This window comes from Dermacentor variabilis, chromosome 9 (assembly GCF_050947875.1).
Source record: "Dermacentor variabilis isolate Ectoservices chromosome 9, ASM5094787v1, whole genome shotgun sequence".
Classification (NCBI taxonomy): Eukaryota; Metazoa; Arthropoda; class Arachnida; order Ixodida; family Ixodidae; genus Dermacentor; species Dermacentor variabilis.
Genome location: NC_134576.1, coordinates 29,833,463 through 29,852,792, shown reverse-complemented (window position 1 = coordinate 29,852,792; position 19,330 = coordinate 29,833,463). Strand labels below are relative to the sequence as shown.

At 47.5% G+C, this 19,330-nt stretch overlaps 1 protein-coding gene across 1 annotated transcript in view; it reads right to left on the bottom strand.

Moving 5' to 3' along the window:
- Window positions 1-1,035: 1,035 nt before the first annotated feature.
- LOC142557968 (salivary peroxidase/catechol oxidase-like) overlaps window positions 1,036-19,330 on the bottom strand; it is a 37,173-nt gene continuing 18,878 nt past the window's right edge. Inside the window, exon 6 of the mRNA XM_075670145.1 lies at window positions 1,036-1,241. Within this exon, the coding sequence (XP_075526260.1) occupies window positions 1,121-1,241 (121 nt within the window). The 3' untranslated portion in view covers window positions 1,036-1,120. The remainder of the gene's footprint in view (window positions 1,242-19,330) is intronic.

Below are 19,330 nucleotides of genomic sequence, written 5' to 3'. Positions count from 1 at the left end.
AATTGGTGTATTTCGTGGCAGATGCAAATAAACCACAGCAAAACGGCAGCAATGAGACTTACGCGTAAGATGAATCCACTCACTTTCACTTATAGCATCAGCGGTAACAATCTGTCTGTAGTTTCAAGTTACAAATACTTTGGGGTAACTATTACATCTGATCTTCGATGGTATGATCACGTCACATACATACACAAGAAAGCCCCGCCACAACTAGGTTACTTACGGTGAACACTTCCCAAAGCTTCAAGCAATGTAAAACTATTGGCCTATAAAACGTATATAAGGCCGACACTCGTATACGCTGCGGCAGTGTGGGATCAGCACACAAATACAAATATAAGGAAACTAGAAAACATTCAGCGAAAGGCAGCTAGATTCATTTTTAATTAGTACAGCAGCAAAACATTGCCAACTGCTCTATTAATTTCTGCAAATCTAGTATCCCTACAAACAAGCCGGTGCCGCGAAAGGCTAAAAACGTTCTACATGATATACAATGATAACCTTGGTATCGACAAAAGCACGTGCCTGAAACCTCTTACGCAGCGTCCCACTCGTTCTTTCCCTTCAAAAAAGTTAGCGAAATTTATTGCAGAACCAACACCTACATGTATTCTTTCTTTCCCCGTACCATCCGTGATTGGAATCGTTTGCCCAGAGAAGTAATCGACAGCTCTTCTGTTGCCGCTTTCACTGCGGCACTTCAAAATGTGAAATGATAGTGTCTGATCACCAATGGTTTAGCAATGTTTCATGAAAGCGTCGCACTTATATGCTGCTTTTTGTATTTTGATATTTTTACACTTGCGTTTTGTTTATATTGTGCATCGCATTGACATGCATAACGTATCGAACCAAATAATTTTTTCTTGTTTTCTTTACATTGCCAATTTTTGAGCAACGTACTTGTCTAACGTGTTATGATGTTTGTTCATATATCTAGTATTGCGATATGAAGTAAATAAATAAATAAATAAATAAATAAATAAATAAATAAACCAGGCACATAAGGAGTAAGAGGAAAATGTTCGCTTTATTGGCCGGCGCTAAGCTTGTAGCATGTTGCATGCGTAACATTCCCGGTGTGAAGAAGCATGTCCTCCTTAAGATACACATCTTACATTTTCTTCAGCATGCTTGAGCAGTTCGCTTCGCTACTGTGTTCTCCGCTTTCATTTTGTTCCTTCCATTTGGTGAGATCGATATCTGGTAGGTCACTGCACATTACTCTATCATCACTGCGAAGGGAAAGAGACAGAGAAAGCAGAAAGCATTATTAGGGCAGGTACACACTTGCTGTGGTTGCTCATTGGCTATGGCGTTGGGCTGCATAGCACGAGGTCGCGGGATCGAATCCCGGCCTCGGCGGCCGCATTTCGCTGGGGGCGATATTCGATCCGTGTACTTTGATTTAGGTTCACCTTAAAGAACCCCAGGTGGTCGAAATTTCTAGAGTCTTCCACTGCGGCGTGCCTCATAATGACAAATTGGTTTGGGCACGTAAAACCCCATAACTTAATAAAAAAGGGGCAGGAAGGCAGTAAATTCATGTGTGCATGCTGCTGCTTTGAAAGTTGCTTGCTAGATGCGGTGAGGCGAGCTTAAAGGGTCTATGGAACTACTTTCTCTTCTGTAAAACGCTTTTAGACAGCCGATTTCACGGAACGCATCGCATGAAATAGCTGCGAGTTGTTTCGAATTATTCTCCTATGAAGCGAGGTCATTCCTGTTCAGTTCGCATTCTACAACATGAGTAAGTCTCGTCGCCGATAACATGATGCGAGTATTGTGCACTTCCAGTTTGCATAGACCGAATGTTTCACCGCGTCTGTCAGTTGCGTTCTCATTATTGTGGTGATGATGACCTCCAATTCAAGTGTGCGTGTAGCTTTTGCGTTTTGTTTGGTGTGTACTCACTGAACTGCACACAATGCCCTCATTTAGGGCGAAAAAAAAAGAAACCTTAGTGCAGGAGTCTCCTTCAGGAAAACTAATATTTCAGCGCTGACAAGGACCAGGTGGTAGGAGCACGCAAACAACATACACCATTGTGCTATAAAAAGATTGAGAAGGTTAGTGCGACGACCTAATTAAAATGGCACTTTTATTCTAAAATAATCAATTGCTGGAAAGTGCAGGCATTTCTATGATTGCGAATTGGTGGCACATGCACAGTAAACAAACGCGTATAAGTAAAAAAAAATTCATTCAGTGACCTCTTTCTTACCATCAATCAAATTACCTACCTTGCGAATCAAAATGTTCGCCTTAAATCACAAACTTTGTCGGCGGAACGCACCAGACGTTTATACCTTCCTTCGAAAATGCGCGGAGGGTAACATCATCTGGTAGTGTTGCTGCGAACAATGCTTTACGTCACGTGACCGAAATTACCTCTCTATGGTTATTCCACGGAGCAACCAAAACTGCTGTGCCAAAATTGGCTTAGTGGAGTAGAAATAACGGCTGATGAATTTCTTGTTTCTTCCCAGCTTGTTTCAAGGCCTCTGTTTGCGTAAATATCGACGGATGTAATTGGCACCGCTATATCGCGTCGTGCGCGCTTGCTCGCGCTGCTTAGAGCGACAGCTTTCAGTATGACACCCTAAGTTCGAATAGTTTAGGGGTGGATCTGACCGTGACGTCGAAACCAGCGCTAGCAAGCCTTCGAAATTACAAAAGAACTGCTTCTTGGGCAAGTTGGCGCTCCACTGTCTTCTTCTGTCCCTTTTCAAGAAACTTATTTTGCCCCACAACGTACACCTAGGAAACCTTCGAAATTAGTTTACGTTCCTTCCAAGAGACCAAAAGCGGTCGACTACCTCAAGGACGTCACGTCACTCGCTGCTACTTGCTGAGCAGTTGCGTGTGACTTGTAGATGTGTTGGGGGCGAGCTGACCACCACTGTAAAAGCTGGCTCCACCGTCGGCGTGACGTGGCATGAGGGATCACGTGGACACAGCGGCCGCGTCGGCTGCTTGGGAAGCGCAGAAGTGTGGTGAAAACGAAAGTTTGAGGTCCCAGCTGCGCTGTGGTTCTGATTAAGCGGTGAGGGTTTACCCCCTTGGGTGTCTGCTTGTCAACATTTGAAACTACTATAATAGGTAGCGCCTGCCTTTGGAGGTCTGCAGCATGGTAAGATACTGCTGGGTGCTGGAGTGCCAGACATGCGCAATCCATTGCGTCCGTACTGTGTGAGCCTTATTCACACGTAGCTGCAGGACAAGGAGCTGCTTGAAGCTTGGCTCGCGAAACTTAGAACCGGCAGAGAGACTCATTGGCCGCAACTCGGGTATGCAGCCAGCACAGCCGCGGGGAAAATTTCTGCTACGGCGCCGGGACTTCGATGTTCAGTGAGTAGCAGGAAACGCGTACTGACACGCTCGCCTACGCCGGCTGCCCGGATAATTTCATGACGGTTTGGTCTATGAACTTGTTGATGCTAGATACTGGCAAGTTCACTGGAACGGAAAGGAAGCGGTAAGACACAGTTTAAAAAAGACGCATTCGATATGGTCATGTCGGTGTTATGAATTAATGCACTGGATTACGAAAAAGAAGCAGCGAGAAATCGCACGCTGAGAAGACCGATAAACATACAGTGCGACGCAACTTGTGAAATAATATTTTACGTCCAAGGATCTAGAAGAAGAAAAGAAAGATTGAATCGTCGCGATGACTCATCGCAGTCGCCGTTGGCATCCAGGTCGCTGTAACGAAATTATTTTTGAACAGTTGTCATAGCGTCCACGCAGGAACGGTAGCTTGTGCACGGTCAAATGCTCATATTCTGCGGCCCAAAGCTCACGGCACGGTGCGAAAACGTGCACGCAGCGAAAGCGAATCATTGTGCGCGGACATGCACGCAGACGCGCAGTCGGTCGCAGCGAACCCGTGCGATCCCTGCACTGAGGCCTCATTCTGATATACTCAATTTAGCTTTACAGAGAGCGCACTATAAGAACATAGTTCACATAATTTTCTCACATTGTTTGCCTACCCTTCACACAAGAGGGTGGTTCGGGAGACTCCATCGCAGCGATCTCGCGCAGTGGCGTTCATGCACGTATTCGGTAAAGAGATAGCTCAGTAAACGTTTCTGTGCTTTCAGTTTGCCCAAGATTATTATATTAATAGTAAAAAACTTTCCTTGTTTTGTGAGTACTTACATAAATGTCCTGGAGGGCTGCCGCGTGGTGTTCTTATTGAGCGCCGTAGGCGAAACCTATGAGGAGCGCGCCGCGGTGATCCCTCATACTAAGCAAGAGAGGCGCTTCCGACAGATGGCGCCTCCGTAACTCCTCGCCCTCAATAGCAGTTTGCGAAGACCGGAATGTAAGCACTAGAATAGGATCCAGGGAGCCTGTGACACAAATTACCCGCCCTCATGTCAGAATTCTACTGCGTACGATTCCAAACACAACTTACCGCGATAGGTGCGTAACTGACCCCGTTTGCCATCGACAATATCACAATGCTAACTTCTAATGTCGCTTATATTTGTGTACTGATATCGCGTTTCACACTGACAATGCATTCTCATTAGTATCGCTTATCAGCCATCCAAACAGCAGTCGGCGGCCTCCTGAACGAAACAGTTCAACAGCGACTTCTCGCAGAACACGACCTTACGTTCAAGGTTGCGAACGACTTGGCGGCGACCGCAGAAGCGACAGCCAAGCAACAGCGAGGCATACGCATGCAAGGCGGAGATGAGACAAAGGGTTGTCAAGGCGTGACACAAGCTACCCGCACGAACCAAGGCGCCACGGCAGAGGGCTCCGGTTGCTGCCGTTGCAACGTTAAGCATGCTCCGCATTTATGCAATTTTATAAAAGCGGCATGTTTCAAATGCAAAAGGGTTGGCCGTATAGCGAGGGCTAGTCATTCAAAAGACGAAAGTAGAGCGGCCCGGAAGACGACACCTGAGCAAAAGAGGAAAGTCGTAAAAAGCAAGGGCGTTTACGAAATGAGTGCATTGTTTTCTTTCTGCGAAGTGAATGAGCAAGAACAGAAGTTTATGGATCAAGTACACCTACAATTCCCGATGGGGGTTTATTCCGGAGCCTCTTGCTTAATTTGAGTGAAGATACATTTCGTGTAAACGAGAGAAATTGTGGTGAAATGCCACTCCAAGATTCTGGAACAACTGTCGTAACCTGGTCAAAGGAGGTGTTACCGCTGCTGGGTCGAGCAATCGTCTTGGTAGAATTCAAGGGCCGGCAGGTAAAGCAGCCTTTGCTGGTAGTAAAGAATCAAGGCAACAGCCTGATTTGGCGAAAATGTTTTAAACCATTCGGCATTTCCTTCCATGGTATCCAGCAAGTAAACGCGAAAGACGTGCCCTGACGATTTGCCGAGGTGTTTTGCGAGGGCCTGTCTGGTTTCAATCCATCACCAGTTCAAATCTAACTGAAAGACGACGCCCAACTAGTGTTTCTCAAAAGCCGAGCTGTTCCACTGGCCCTCCAGGACGACTTGGGCAAGGAAGTCGATTGGTTGGTGCAGCAAGGGGTATGAGAACCCGTCGCATACTTCAACTGGGCCACACCACTGGTAGTGGTAAGAAACAAAAGACGCAACTTTACTCCTGTGCGGCGACTACCGTTTCACCGTAAACAATGCTATTAAGCGCAGCGAGTACCCTTTGTCCACCACATCCGAAATGCTCGCAGCTCTAAGTTCAAGCCAATTTTTTACAAAGCATAATCTAGCTCAAACTTATCAACAGCTTACGCTAGACTTCGAGTCGGCTGAAGTGCTCACTGTTAACAAGATAAAGGGACTGTACAAAGTCATATGTCTGCCGTTTGGTATATCGTTGGCGTCGTGGGTATTTCAACGAGTCATTGACATGCTGTTAGCACGCATACCCGGTGTGAAAGCCTATATTGAGGATATCTTAATTTCTCGCCGTAACGCAGAAGAGCACACTGAGAGATTAGAGACCGTGCTATCGCGTCTGAAGAATAAGCAGTTAAGAGTAAATAAGGACAAGTGCGAATTCAACCAGCCGAGCATTGAATTATTGGGTCACGGGATTGACGACACGGGAATACATCCGAACCGAAGCAAGACGGATGCCATCCATAAAGCGCCCGCACCCACAAGAAAAAAGGAGCTGCAAGCCTTCTTGGGGTTACTCAATTTTTACAGCAGTTTCCTCAAGTGCAAGACTAAAGCGGCAGAACCACTATATCGACTGCTTGACCATGACCACGAATGGAAGTGGACAGGTCAGCCCCAACATGTATTTGAGACTAAAAATATTGCCTAGCTCTGACTCTGTACTCGTGCCCTATGACACCAAGCATCCTTTAATTTTGTGCTGCGACGCATCTCCGGTGGGAGTAGGGGCAGTGCTAGCCCATCGTGCGATTGACGGGAAGGAACAGTCCATACCGTATGCTTCCCGGATGCTCGGAGCCAGTCAACGTAATTATGCTCAGACTGATAAAGAGGGCTTGGCTGTTGTCTTTGGCGGCAAACGGTACCACCAGTATCTTGCTGGGCTAGAACTTACGGTTATAACAAACCACAAGCCGCTACTGGGCCTGTTTAACACGGACAAGCGAGTGCCTGAAGTTGTGTAGCCCAGAATGCTCCGCTGGATTTTATGTTTATCTGCGTACAACTAAAGCCTTCAGTAAAGGCGAGGCCAACGCAACTCCAATGCCGATGTACTCAGCCATCTGCCAGCTCCGGGAGACGAAGACCAGCCACATTCACCTGGGGACCTGCTCCTGTTAGAAGCGGTCGAGTGCGCACCGCTGCAGGCGGCGGACATCGCTGCGCTGATCAAGAAGGACAAAGCCTTATACATGGTAAAGGAATGGATCCTTAGTGGCTCGCCGTCAACACAACTGGACAGCAAGTTCGCGACTTTCGAGGTAGACTTGTTATTGCATCGTGATTGCATACTGTGGGGGAATCGCGTTGTAATTCCTAACGCAGCAAGTAAAAGTGTGCTTCAACTCCTGCATGCAAATCACCTTGGGATGAATGCCATAAAAGCGTCCGCTAGAGGGCTCCTGTGGGGGCCGAAAATAAACCACAAAATAGAAGTGTTTGTACGGCACTGTCAGCCATGTCAGAGTAACCTGCAAAGCGATCCCAAGGCTCCAGTGCATTCTTGGATCACCCCAGATCATCCTTGGAGTCGCCTACACATTTACTTTGCTGGCCCACTTAATGGAGAAGTATTCTTGATCGTGGCAGACGAATTCAGCAACTGGGCTAAAATCAAAGTCATGTCACCCATGAAGGCTACAGCTGTCGTCACCAGGTTAAGGAAGATGTTTGCGACACACGGTGTGCCAGGCATTATCGTTTCAGATAACGGCACAGCATTCACTAGCGCGGAGTTGCAAACGTTTTTAAAGTGTAAAGGTGTGCGTGCTATTTTCGCTGCACCTTATAATCCAGCCAGTAATGTTAGGACGGAGAGGATGTTAAGAGCAGTTAAAGAAGTCACAGGAAGGTTCGACGCAGTGCAAGATTTCGCGGTTCCTGTTTAAACGCACACGACGCCACATTCGGTCATGGGAAAATATCCAGCAGAATTGATAACCGCACGAAGGTTGAGGGCGGCGTCTGGCAGACTTCATCCGGACTGGCAATACGCGCCGGAAATGCAACGACCGGAGATTAAGAGGTTCCGTGTCGGTGACGCGGTGTATGTTAAACGCTTTTGACAATGTCCAAGGTGGAAGGCGGCCAGGGTTATGACAGACCGAGGCCCGCTCTAGTACATGGTCCAGCTGGACAACGGCGACCGCCATCACAGGCACCGGAACCAGCTGAGGAGCCCCTGGAGGAGGCTCGAAGCCGATCCAGTCACAAGTGCAGACTATCACGTCAGGCATCCCCCTACAGCCAACCGGCCACAACAGCTGCCTGCCAGCACTGAAGCAACCACATGGGCAAGTCCGGGCCAAGCCACGCAAGACCCAGTCGAGCCATGAAGGTCAAAACTCGTTCGACGGCCTGTCGCACGTTATGGCATTGATGACTAACCACACATTTCGGAGTTCTGTAACGAATCTTAGGAGAAAGGAGTGTTGTGGGCTGATATCGTGTGTCACACTGACACTGCGTTCTCATTAATATGGCTTATCAACCACGCAAGCAGCAGTCGGTGGATCAGATGTTCAACACTCTATGAAAGGGCATAGCATTATTCAACCAGTGTTGTCTCTTCCACCCTGGCGTCCGGCTGATACACAAAAGTTTTGTATCCATCTCAAGGAGGGTCGTGGAAACAATTACTGGCATTTGAACACTCATCTAGTGCTGCCTTACTGTCATTCGATCAGTCTCGCTCCAAAAAGAGCAGAAAATGTTGCCCCGGAATTACTCCAAATCGCCTACTGGAATTCGCTTAATAGGAAAGAAATTTCCTTGAGTGCGTCGAGGAGGAGGCCACGTGTCAATCACACTGCACGGAACCAATCCCGGCCGGAAAGGCAGGGGAAGTGGCCGCCATGGTGACAGGCCCATTAAGCCTTATCATATCTCTGTCGGCATTATCAAAGCTATTGCAGACAAACGGACTCTCCCGACACTTATACACCTGCGGTTGCTCGTCGGGCATTGCGATGCACTTGAAGTGCGCATGAATTTTACGCTAACCATATCTGAAATATTGCAGCTTCTCGGAGAAATAACCTCGGAGAAAAAAAAGGGGGGAACAACGTCGATAACTGGAGAGGTGCAGGTTGCTTTCTTGCGAAATATTCCAAACCAGTGTCTTCGGAGGCGGCGGAGTTTCTGTGAGTTATTGCGAGCATGGGTGCGGTATCGCAACGTCTTCAGTCTTCAGAGTCCCTAGTCGACTCGCCTAGGCAAGACGGCGGTATTAAAAGCGGAGAGCTTTCTGGAGTGAGCGTAGATGGTCCTGATATTTAACTTGCACCTGCGTGCAGTGGGCTTCAGTAACTGGAACCGTGTAACTAAGTTAAATAAACCCTTTTCTTTCATTTTCTACATCCTGACGTAGTAGTCGATGGGCTTGGTGGATTCCATGCTCCAAACGCCACCCTAGCCATCATCAATTGGTTGGCAGCGGTGAGATCGAGAGGGCAGTGCTCACGATCTGGGATCTGTGGACCTGTGTACGTGACAATGGGAGTCAAGAAATTCGAAGACCATGGGAAACTATGGAGGAAAGGCGACTTCTGCGGATGCGGGATCAGTAGACCTCCTCTTCGTCGCTCAGGGAGGCACAAGGGTCGCAGTAACGGCGTGGACTCTTGGACGAGTCGAGGCATATGGAAGGAAGAGATCAAGAAGGCAGACCTCACAACCTGGGATCGTCGGACCTGTGTACGTGGCTCTGGGAGACACGGATTTCGAAGATCAAGCATGGGTGGGTGCTTGAGCGATTACGTTTTGCCAGACGATGAGGACAAGGCTCTGTCGAGCAAATAGGTTTGACTGATCGCCACCGGGAGAGCGGGAAATACAGGGGAAGTTGTAGTCAGCCCTCCAAGAGCATGGATAATACAGCGTTAAAAAATAGGAGCTGTTGCTTTTAGGAGTAGAACTTGATATGTAAATTAACTACAAGTTGGTGAAGCCCGTAATTCATACGGCGATTCACGAAGTGGGTTTCGGTGAGGACGAGCGAAAAGGAAGGGAAGGTGCGCGAGAGGAAAGAAAGAGTGTAAGAGAAGGAGCACGAGGAGAAAGAGAAGCCGAGACCGCATGAAATTGAGCTCGCGAAAATAATACCGGTGTCACACGACCCGTTTCAGTCGCGATCATGCCCGATCCGGATCGGAATTCTCGACTGCGACTGGCTCCCTCGCGCAGCTTGCGCAAAGGAACCAATCTCGACCGAGAATTTCAGTCCATATCGGAATTGATCACGATCAGATATGCGCTTTGTGACACCTGTATAAGACAAGAGATAGTGAAATTAACGCGCTATGTGGGTACGGCGCCACCACAAACGCAAAACGTAGAAATGATGAGTTTCCTTCAGCCGTACAAAACAGGCGATGACATCGGTCTGTACCTGATTAATATTGAATTGATTTATGAGAGGCGATCATTTCCCCAGGACGTATGGCCGGAGCGGCTGTTTGAGCTGATGCCTGGAGAAGTAGCGCAGGTCGTAGTCCGACTGAGCGCTGCCGAGGCAGGCAATTATAGTTTAGTGAAGGCCGGGTTCGCTCGCTAAATACAAGCTCTCCGCAGAGGAATTTTGGGAGGAACCGATTTCCTCGACCAAAATTCAGAAGAGAGGTCTGGCGCTGGGTTACGACGCGGAACGCAGTGCAAAGAAAGACGATCAAGTAATTAGCTCGAGAGGCGTATTCAAGCCGGAGAGGGAAATACTCCCGATTACCTCGAAGTGAATTCAGTAAGATCAGGAGCTGTGTTACGACGTGGAACACAGTGCAAAGAAAGACGATGAACTAGCTAGCTCGGCAGGCGTAGTTAAGCGAGAGGAGCAAACCCTTCTAATTTCCTCAACAGAAAATCAGAAAGAAGAGCAGGCGCTGTGTGGCGACGCGGAACACGGTACAGAGAACGAGGTTGATGTAGCTAGCTCGGGAGGAGTAGTTCAGCTGGAGGAGGAAATCTTACCGATTTTCCCTCCCAAAACTCGGTGATAGCCAGGCGCTGAGTTACTTTGAAGAACTCAGTAGAAAGAAAAAAAGGATGAAATAGCTAGCTCAGGAGGCAGAGTTAAGCCGGAGGTGGAAATCTTTCTGATTTCCTCGACAGAAATTCAGGAAGTTGGTCAGGTTGAGAAACCACCGACTGGAAAAAATAGAAGGCACTCGGAAATGAGCACCAACAAAGCGAAGAAAAAGAGGCGTCGCAAACGCAGAAAGGCGGCAGAGAAAGCAACGCATTCGAATAAATCTAAAGCCAATGAAATCTGTGGGGAGCACAATGGAAGACATAGAAAGGCGCGTTTGTCGGTTGGAATGCTCCGAGTCAGAGTGCGTCCGAGTGTTCAGACGAGGCTGCAAAAAAAGCGACGTTGGGCGGCGCGGGGGAGGAAAAAAGCCAGCGGGCAATTACATTCCCCCTCGTTTAGTTCTTTTGGAAGTGCAGCCTCTCTGACAGGGGAGAACGCGGCGATCAGGCAACGCGACGTAATCATACGAAGTAGTGCATTGCCAGGGCATGGCCAGAAAGGCAGGTGGACAATACGAAAAGTACCACTCCTATGCAGCGGGGAGAATCGCACACGTGCCTTTGTATTCCAGGGTAGACAAGTTGTACAGGTAATCTCAGACAGTGCCCCACTCGAGTAAGCTTTAAGGAGACGTTTTTCAAGACTTTAAAGTTTGGGAACTTTGTTTTTTGATATGTCGTTTTTTTTAAGCAGATAGGCTTCATTTTTTATACGTTTGCATTGGCAAGTCTAGGTTAGTGAGAAACCTGTAGTGGAAGGCTTTATTATCAGTTTGCATTTAGACAGGCTCGTGGAATATTTTGTTGAAAGTCAAACACGCTATTTAAAGGAGCCGCTGAACCGCACATTTTAGAAAGGCTAGAACTGTTCCTTTGATGCGTGTCATGCTCGGACACAAAGAAGAAAAGGGTTGGTGCGTGTCTTGCTCGTGTTGTCATCAGACAGCAACGTTTTAGTACCGGTTAGATCGTGTATTGTAGAAATTAGAATTAAACTCAAATCTTGGTGAAATTTCAAGTGGCGCCACATATTTTGGATCTTTCATTAGTGCGGGTCATTTGTGGACCACAGAAAGAAAACGCTAGTACGTGAGCCGCACGAAAGTTGAATGTTAGCGGAGCTTATTTGGAAAAGGTGGGTTGCTCGAGAAGGAAGCTTTGTGTGCACGGCCCGTACTTGTCTGGCCAGATTTCTGCAGAGAACAAATTCTCTGCTGTGGCGCCAGTAACCGTGGTTGAGATGTCGTCCTTGCCCAAATTAACTAAAGCGGTGAAGCGCGTCCTATGAGGTACCTCCGTCAAAAACTAACACCGCGAGAAGAGGTGGTTAGCACCTCGGAGAAATAATGTTTTGCATGGAATGGGGCAATCCAAAAGCAAGAATGCGATATTCAAGGGACTAAATTTACGGTCGACAGCGACCAAGGCCCTCTTGCATGGCTGAAGCAAATGTCGTAAGGAAACGGGAGACGGATGAAATGGTCGCCTTTTGCTAGAATCAGAATGCAGGCGAGCTCGGCCGGGGCCGCGAGCTCAGTTTTTTTAGGAACATGTTTTGCACGTATCCGCTAGTGATGGTAGTGAGGTAGGCAACCTATTTCTGTCTTGTCCAAAGTTGACCACGACTAGGCAGGCGGAAGACGGAGACAGGGTAAAGAGAGAGAAAGCAAGGGCAGGAAAGGCAGGGAGGTCAACCAGACGAGCAGCCGGTTTGCTACCCTACACCGGGGGCGGAGTAAATGGAAATAGAAAGATGAAGAAGGGGGAGAGTAAGTACTGAGTGGTTGTGGGAGGCACACTATAAACAGGGATGCTATAAACGGTCCCTTAAGCAGGTGCACTTCAAGTAGTGAACTAGGGCACGAATCGCTTTTCGTGCCAGTGACAGGTGTGGCCATGGTCCGATTATCGTTGACTCGGGGAGCGGTCTTGAGTCCAGTCGGTGTAAAGTTGCCCGCAGAGAGAGGCGTTGTATATCGTAGCGAGGGCAGGTACAAAATAGGTGTTCGATGTTTTCCTCGCATCCACAGGAGTCGCGCACCGCGCTCTGGGCCATCCAAAACCATAGGAGTAGTCATTCGTGAACGCCACTCCCAGCCACAAGCGGATGAAACATTATGAAGCGATACAGGGATCATAGTGTCCGGTAGGCGTGTCGCTCGGGCCCGCCGACGACGAGTGTGTGCGTGTGTGTGTGCCTGTGTATTTGCAGGGAAGTGGACAGAACGATGTGGGAGCGGGGCTCTCGAGCTGCCGTGTAACATCAGCCATCAATCACAACTAGAACGATCCCCGTGGCCACGACCGAACATCGACGCTTCGAGCAACCTGACCCTCAGGTCGAATCTCTTGACCGCGGAGGTGTTTGTTACCTCTCAACGGCAAAAAAGGAGTTAATTGGACGTTTTCCACGTGTCAAACCACCACACCTCCTATCCATACGTGCAGCGTGGGCACCGACGGTTGAAGGGTCCTATGAAGGGCGCTCACCCCATCATTACCTGGAAACCTGAGCAGAGGATGAAAGCTAGAGAAACGCGACCACTAACAGAGACGCAGTTAATTAGACGTTTGCGACTAGTAAAATCACCGCCCATACCTCAGCACTTGTCCAGACGTCAACGCAGAGTGGACATCATCTGTTGCAAGGGTGCACGAAAGGCTCTCAGCCCACTTTTACCTGAAAACCTGAGCCGAGAACGAAAGGAACCACGACAGCTAACTGAGAGACGCAGTTGATTAGACGATTGGCACGAGTCAAGTCAGCACCCATTCCTCAGCGCTTATCCTGACGTAAAAGCAGCGTGAACACCGACTGTTGCAGGGTTCCACGAAAGGTCCTCACCCCGCCCTTTACCTGGCAGCCTGAGAGAAGAAAAGGGGGGGACAACGACGACGAATGGGGGCTCGCCGGTTGCCTTGCTTGCCACACATTCCAAACCAGCCTCTTCGGAGGCAGACTTATTGCGGGTTATTGCGAGCAGGGGCGTGGTATCGCAATGAAGTCGACGAGAGGAATTTGCTGCTGGACAGTCTTGAGATGTCATAGTCGATTCGCCTAGAGAAGACGATGGTATTAAAAGCAGAGACCTTTCAAGAGTGAGGACAGAGGATGCTGACGTGAACTTGGACGTTTAACTTTCTCCTTCAAGGGGCGTGCTTCCGTAAGTGGAGACATGTAACTAAGCTGAATAAACCCTTTTTCTTCATTGTCTACAAACTGACGCAGTAGTCGATGGGCTTGGTGGATTACATGCCTTGAACACTAGCATAGCCGTAACACCGCGGAAACTCGGTGTCAAAACGCTGGAGTGAAGAATTGTGGCAGCAGCAGCAGCAGTGAGCGAATTGACTTTCGTGCATTTCTCGTTTCAAGGAGACCTAAACGTCGAAAGCACAGTGCATACGAAGCTACCGACACTACGCGCACTATGCAAACATCGGAGATCGCTTTGAAGACGAGGCCAGCGCGGGCGCGCACGTTGGCCACATCGCAGGTCACCTTCAAGATATGCCGCCCGCATGGCCGCGCCGTAAGCAGCAGCCGCCGGAGAAGAACGCCCGCTTTCGTCGCGACGCCCCCCTGCCCCGCGTGGGAAGGAAGAGGGGCGGTTTCTCCCCACCCTCCTCGCTTGCGCACGCGAGATTGAACCGCGTTCGCCGGCTCACCCTCGCATTCTTGCACTCTGTTGTGTACTCCAGGGTAGCGTACCGTACTGCTGCCGAGAAGTAGCGACGCCTGCCTATCGAAGCTCGACCGACAATACTTATTGGGTAGCGTGGCGTTGTCGGCGGCCTGCAGGCATCCGGTAGATCATGGCGACCAAGCAACGGCGAGACGATTTGCTAGTGCGAAACTTGCACGGTTTATTCAAAGGTAGTTGAAAGAAAATAAGAAAAGCATGAAGTATGAAGTCTCAAGTATGATGTCTATCAAAGTACATTTCGGAGCCCCTTAAATAGGCTCTCTACAAGTGTGGGCGGGATCTTGCTTCCCTCGAGGACACGTGACAGGCACGGAGAGAGGGCCCCGTGGGCTCCGGCTCAGGTGGTAGGGCGAATGACCTCTCCGGCCAAGAGAAGGTGAAGGGGATGAGGTAAGCACACACGATGCCACGACCATGAGAGGAGGGGAAGAGGTCGCTCGTGGGTTCCGGCTCAGGGGGTAGTGTGAATGACCTCTCCGGCCAAGAGAAGGTGAAAGGGGATGAGGTAAGCACACACGATGCCACGACCATGAGAGGAGGGGAAGGGGATGAGGTCGCCCGTGGGCTCCGGCTCAGGGGTAGGGTGAATGACCTCTCGCCACATGGTGTCAGACGCCAACCCTAACAACTCGCACATACACATTACGGCGCGCGGCGAAGATTTCATCACCCTTGGACTTTATATGAAATCTCACGGTGCCACCAGAGATGTGCCTGGAGTGTCCATATAATTGCTATCGCAGTATTAATAATTAACACAGCTGAAACAAGACGGTGAGGAAATGGAAATGTCCAAAACTGTTTCGTTTCGCTCTACTGACTGAAGTAAGACAGCAAAACACATGCACATTACACAGGAAATAAAAGAACAGCAATCTTGGCTCCCGTTTTCTCTACTTCATGTTGCGTGTCTGTCTTTAAAACAACTTGCGCATTAGGCAAGTATACTGATTCTTCACTAAATAATGATGCGAGCACGAACAAAACAAAAGCCACTACGACCATACAATTCAAAAGCAAATATTCGTTGTAGTACGTAGTACATACGATTGACATATCACACTTTACAAAATTGTCCTACAATATGGTTGATTGTTTTACAAAACCTACCGGAGCGAATAGAATAAGTGAGCGACCACCGTTTATTTAGTGGGCTCTTCCGTAGGGTAGAATCGCCTGCATGTTTCGTGGTCAAAGAAAATGTGCGTTTCAAGGACTTTCACCTTACTGAATACCCTATAGACTCGTGTAAGGACCCAACCCATGTAATGGCCGCATTCCCAACTTGACAGTCACAAAATATGGGAAAAAAAGTTTCAATGAAGGAGTCGCGCCCGGTGCCCCGATGCCACGCGCGCGCGTCAGGCAATTTTTGTTCACGGCGTACTGACGGCTGCCGATACTTGATGGCGAGAGCTGCGCGTTGACCACTGATGCAATAGTACATCCGGGGCGCGCACAAGTCAAAGCTATGCCGTCAACATTTCGAAGAAAAAGTTAGGTTGATTGCCAGGGCCGCACTTCACCAAAATTACGAAAAAAAAGTGCGGCTCTTACACGAGCTTATGCTGTAGTTTAGAAATAGAGAAGCAACAAAGGCGTTCACGAAAGCAGCAGATCATCGTATGGTAGTTTGTAAAAGAAGTCCAGCAAAAAGAGGCTCCAGGCTAGAAATACAAATGCGAGTTGCGGAGGCTGCAAACACATGCGTGGTGTTCACTTTTTAGTTGCACGGAATTCGAAATATATACCTGTGGCAGATAACATAATTCTAGTCCTTGGGCTGGGTTATTGAGAAAGGCCGACATTACTTCCACGACAGATCGAAACACATATTCAACTATTTGGAAATTCACTCACTTCTTAATTAGGTACTTAAGGACACATTGCTATTTACGAATTGTAGCTGTGACGTTGCAAGACAAATCGGCTTGAAATGGATTTCTAAAATCACACCAGTTGGGAGTTATGCACCTTCAAACTCGCCGTGAACATACTCTACAGCTTTACTTACTTTTTGAACAAGAAGTTCGTTTATGGATTGAAGCAGACAACTAACTTGTACGCCTATGTATTTCGTCCCACACTTCGGAAAATAATATTTGGCAACTGATGTCATCTTGGATGTTCAATCAGCTAACTCTGTTGAGTGAGGCTAGCTTAGCGGGACTCTTTCAGGAGCTATCAGAGATTGTTTGGGATATGATCGGCATTAGTGAGATTATAAGAACGGCTGAGGCTTATACTTTGCTGAATAACGGCGTTTTTCCTATGCTATAAAGGTCTCCCAGGTGAAAAGCAATCCATGGTAGGATTCCTAATCTATCTGGACATAGCAGGCAACATTGACTAATTCTATAGCACTATTGATAGGGCAGCAGTAGTCGTAATCAAACTTGATAACATGTATAGATTAAAGCTATACAAGCCTACGCTCCAACATCCCGTCACGATGACGATGAAGTAGATCAGTTTCATGAAGATGTCGAATTAGCAATAAGAAAAGTGAAAGCTCAGTATAGTGTAGTAATGGGTGACTTCAAAGCAAAAGTTGGGAAAAAGCAGGCTGGGCAACAAGCAATTGGAAGCTACAGCGTCGATTCTAGGAACGCTAGAGGAGAGATGCTGGTAGAATTTGCAGAAAGGAATAGGCTTCGATTAATGAACACCTTTCTTACGAAGCGTAGCAACAGAAAGTGGATCTGGAAATTCCCTAATGGCGAAACAAGAAACTAAATAGATTTCATACTTTCTGCCGACCTCAGCATTGTGCAGGATGTAGAAGTGTTAGGTGGGGTAATGTGCAGTGATCATAATTTAGTGAGGGCTAGTATTGACCTCAATTTGAAGAGAGAAAGAGCAAAATTGGTCAATAAGAAACAGGTCAACCTAGAGATAGTAATGGTAAGAGCAGACGAATTCAGGCTGGTACTTGCAAACAAATGTGCAGCCTTATAACAGAGATGATGAGGACATAGAGGTAATGAATGAAACCATAACTAGGCTGGCTTCAGTGGCTGCAATTGAAGTGGGAGGCAAGGCACAAAGGCCATCAGTAGGCAAGCTCTCCCAAGTAACAAAGGACATAATAAAGGAATATCAAAAATGAAAGTGTCGAACTCAAAAGACAAGATAGAAATTGCGGAACAGTCAAAACTGATCAACAAGGCGAAAATAAGTGATATTCGAAACCATAACGTGAGAAAGACTGATGAAGCCGTAAAAAACGGACGCAGCCTGAAATGAGTGAGAAGGAAACTTTGCATATGACAAACCAAGATTCATGCACTGAAAGATAAGTAGGGTAATATCATCAGCAATCTCGAAGGTATAGTAAAGGCAGTGGAAGAATTCTATACTGACCTGTACAATTACGCTGAGGAGTCAGGATACCTCCATGAGAAACGGTAATATACAGGATACAGAAACTCCTCCTATAACTAGCAATGAAGTAAGTAGGGCCCTACAAGACATGAAACGAGGAAGAGTGGCAGGAGAAGATGGAATGACAATCCAAGATGGAGGAGACACAATGCTTGGCAAACTGGTGGCTTTTATACCAGATGTCCATGAACGGCAAGAGTCACAGAAAAGTGGAAGAATGCAAGTAATATACTAATCCACAAATAGGGAGACGTTAAAGAATTGAAAAACTATAGACCCATTAGCTTACTCCCTGTATTATATAAAATATTATCCAAATAATCGCTAATTGAATGAGGGCAACACTGCACTTTAGTCAGCCAAGGGAATAGGCTGGCTTCAGCAAGGGATACTCCACATTGAATCACATCTATGTCTTTATTCAAGTAAACGAGAAATCCGCATAGTACAATAAGCCTCTCTATATGGCTTTCATAGATTACGAAAAGGGATTTTATTCAGTAGAGATAGCAGCAGTCATAGAGGCATTACGCAATCAAGGAGTACATACCGCTTACATAAATACCTTGGAAAATATCTACAGAGATTCCACAGCTACCTTAATTCTACGCAAGAAAAGTAGAAATACACCTATAAAGAAAGGGGTGAGAAAGGGGGCCACACTCTCTCCGATGCTACTCACTTTGTGTTTGGAAGAAGTATTCGAGCTAGTAAACAGCGAAGGCTTAGGAGTAAGGATCGTCGGCGAATATCTTAGCAACCTTTGGTTTGCCGATGACAATGTTCTATTCAGCAACACTGCGGACAAGTTACAATAGATGATTGAGGACCTTAACAGAAAGAGTGTATGAGTGGGGTTGAAGTTTATTATGCAGAAGACATATATAATGATGAATAGCCGGGCAAGCGAACAGGAGTTCAGGATCGCGGGTCAGCCTGTAGACGTTGTGAAGAACTACGTTTACCCAGGTCAAGTAATCACAGGGAACATTGATCATCAGAAGGAAATTCATTGAAGAGTAAAAATGGGTTGGAGCGCATACGGCAGACACTGTTAGCTCCTGACTGGAAGCTTACCATTATCATTGAAATGGAAGGTGTACAATCAGTGCATTTTATCGGTGCTAACATGGGGCAGAGAGTTGGATATTGACAAGGAAGCTTGAGAACAGGTTAAGGACCGCGCAAAGAGCGATGGAACGAAGAATGATAGGGGTGAGGTTAAGAGACAGAAAGAGAGCGGTTTGGGTCAGAGAGCAAACGGGTGTAGCCGATATTCTAATGAACATTAAGAGAAAAAAAGAACAGAGCATGGCAGGTCATGTAATGCGCAGGTTTGGTAAGCGTTGGATCATTATGGTTGGAGAATGGGTACCAAGAGAAGGGAAACGCAGTCGAGGACGGCAGAAGACTAGGTGGAGAGACTAAATTAGAAAATTTCCGGGCGCTACTTGGAATCGGTTGGCTCTGAACAGGGGTAATTGGAGATCACAGGGGCCTTCGTCTTGCAGTGGACAGAAAGTATGTTGATGCTGGTGGATGCGTCTTGGAAACTTACCGGCTAGAATTTGTAAATTCTAAA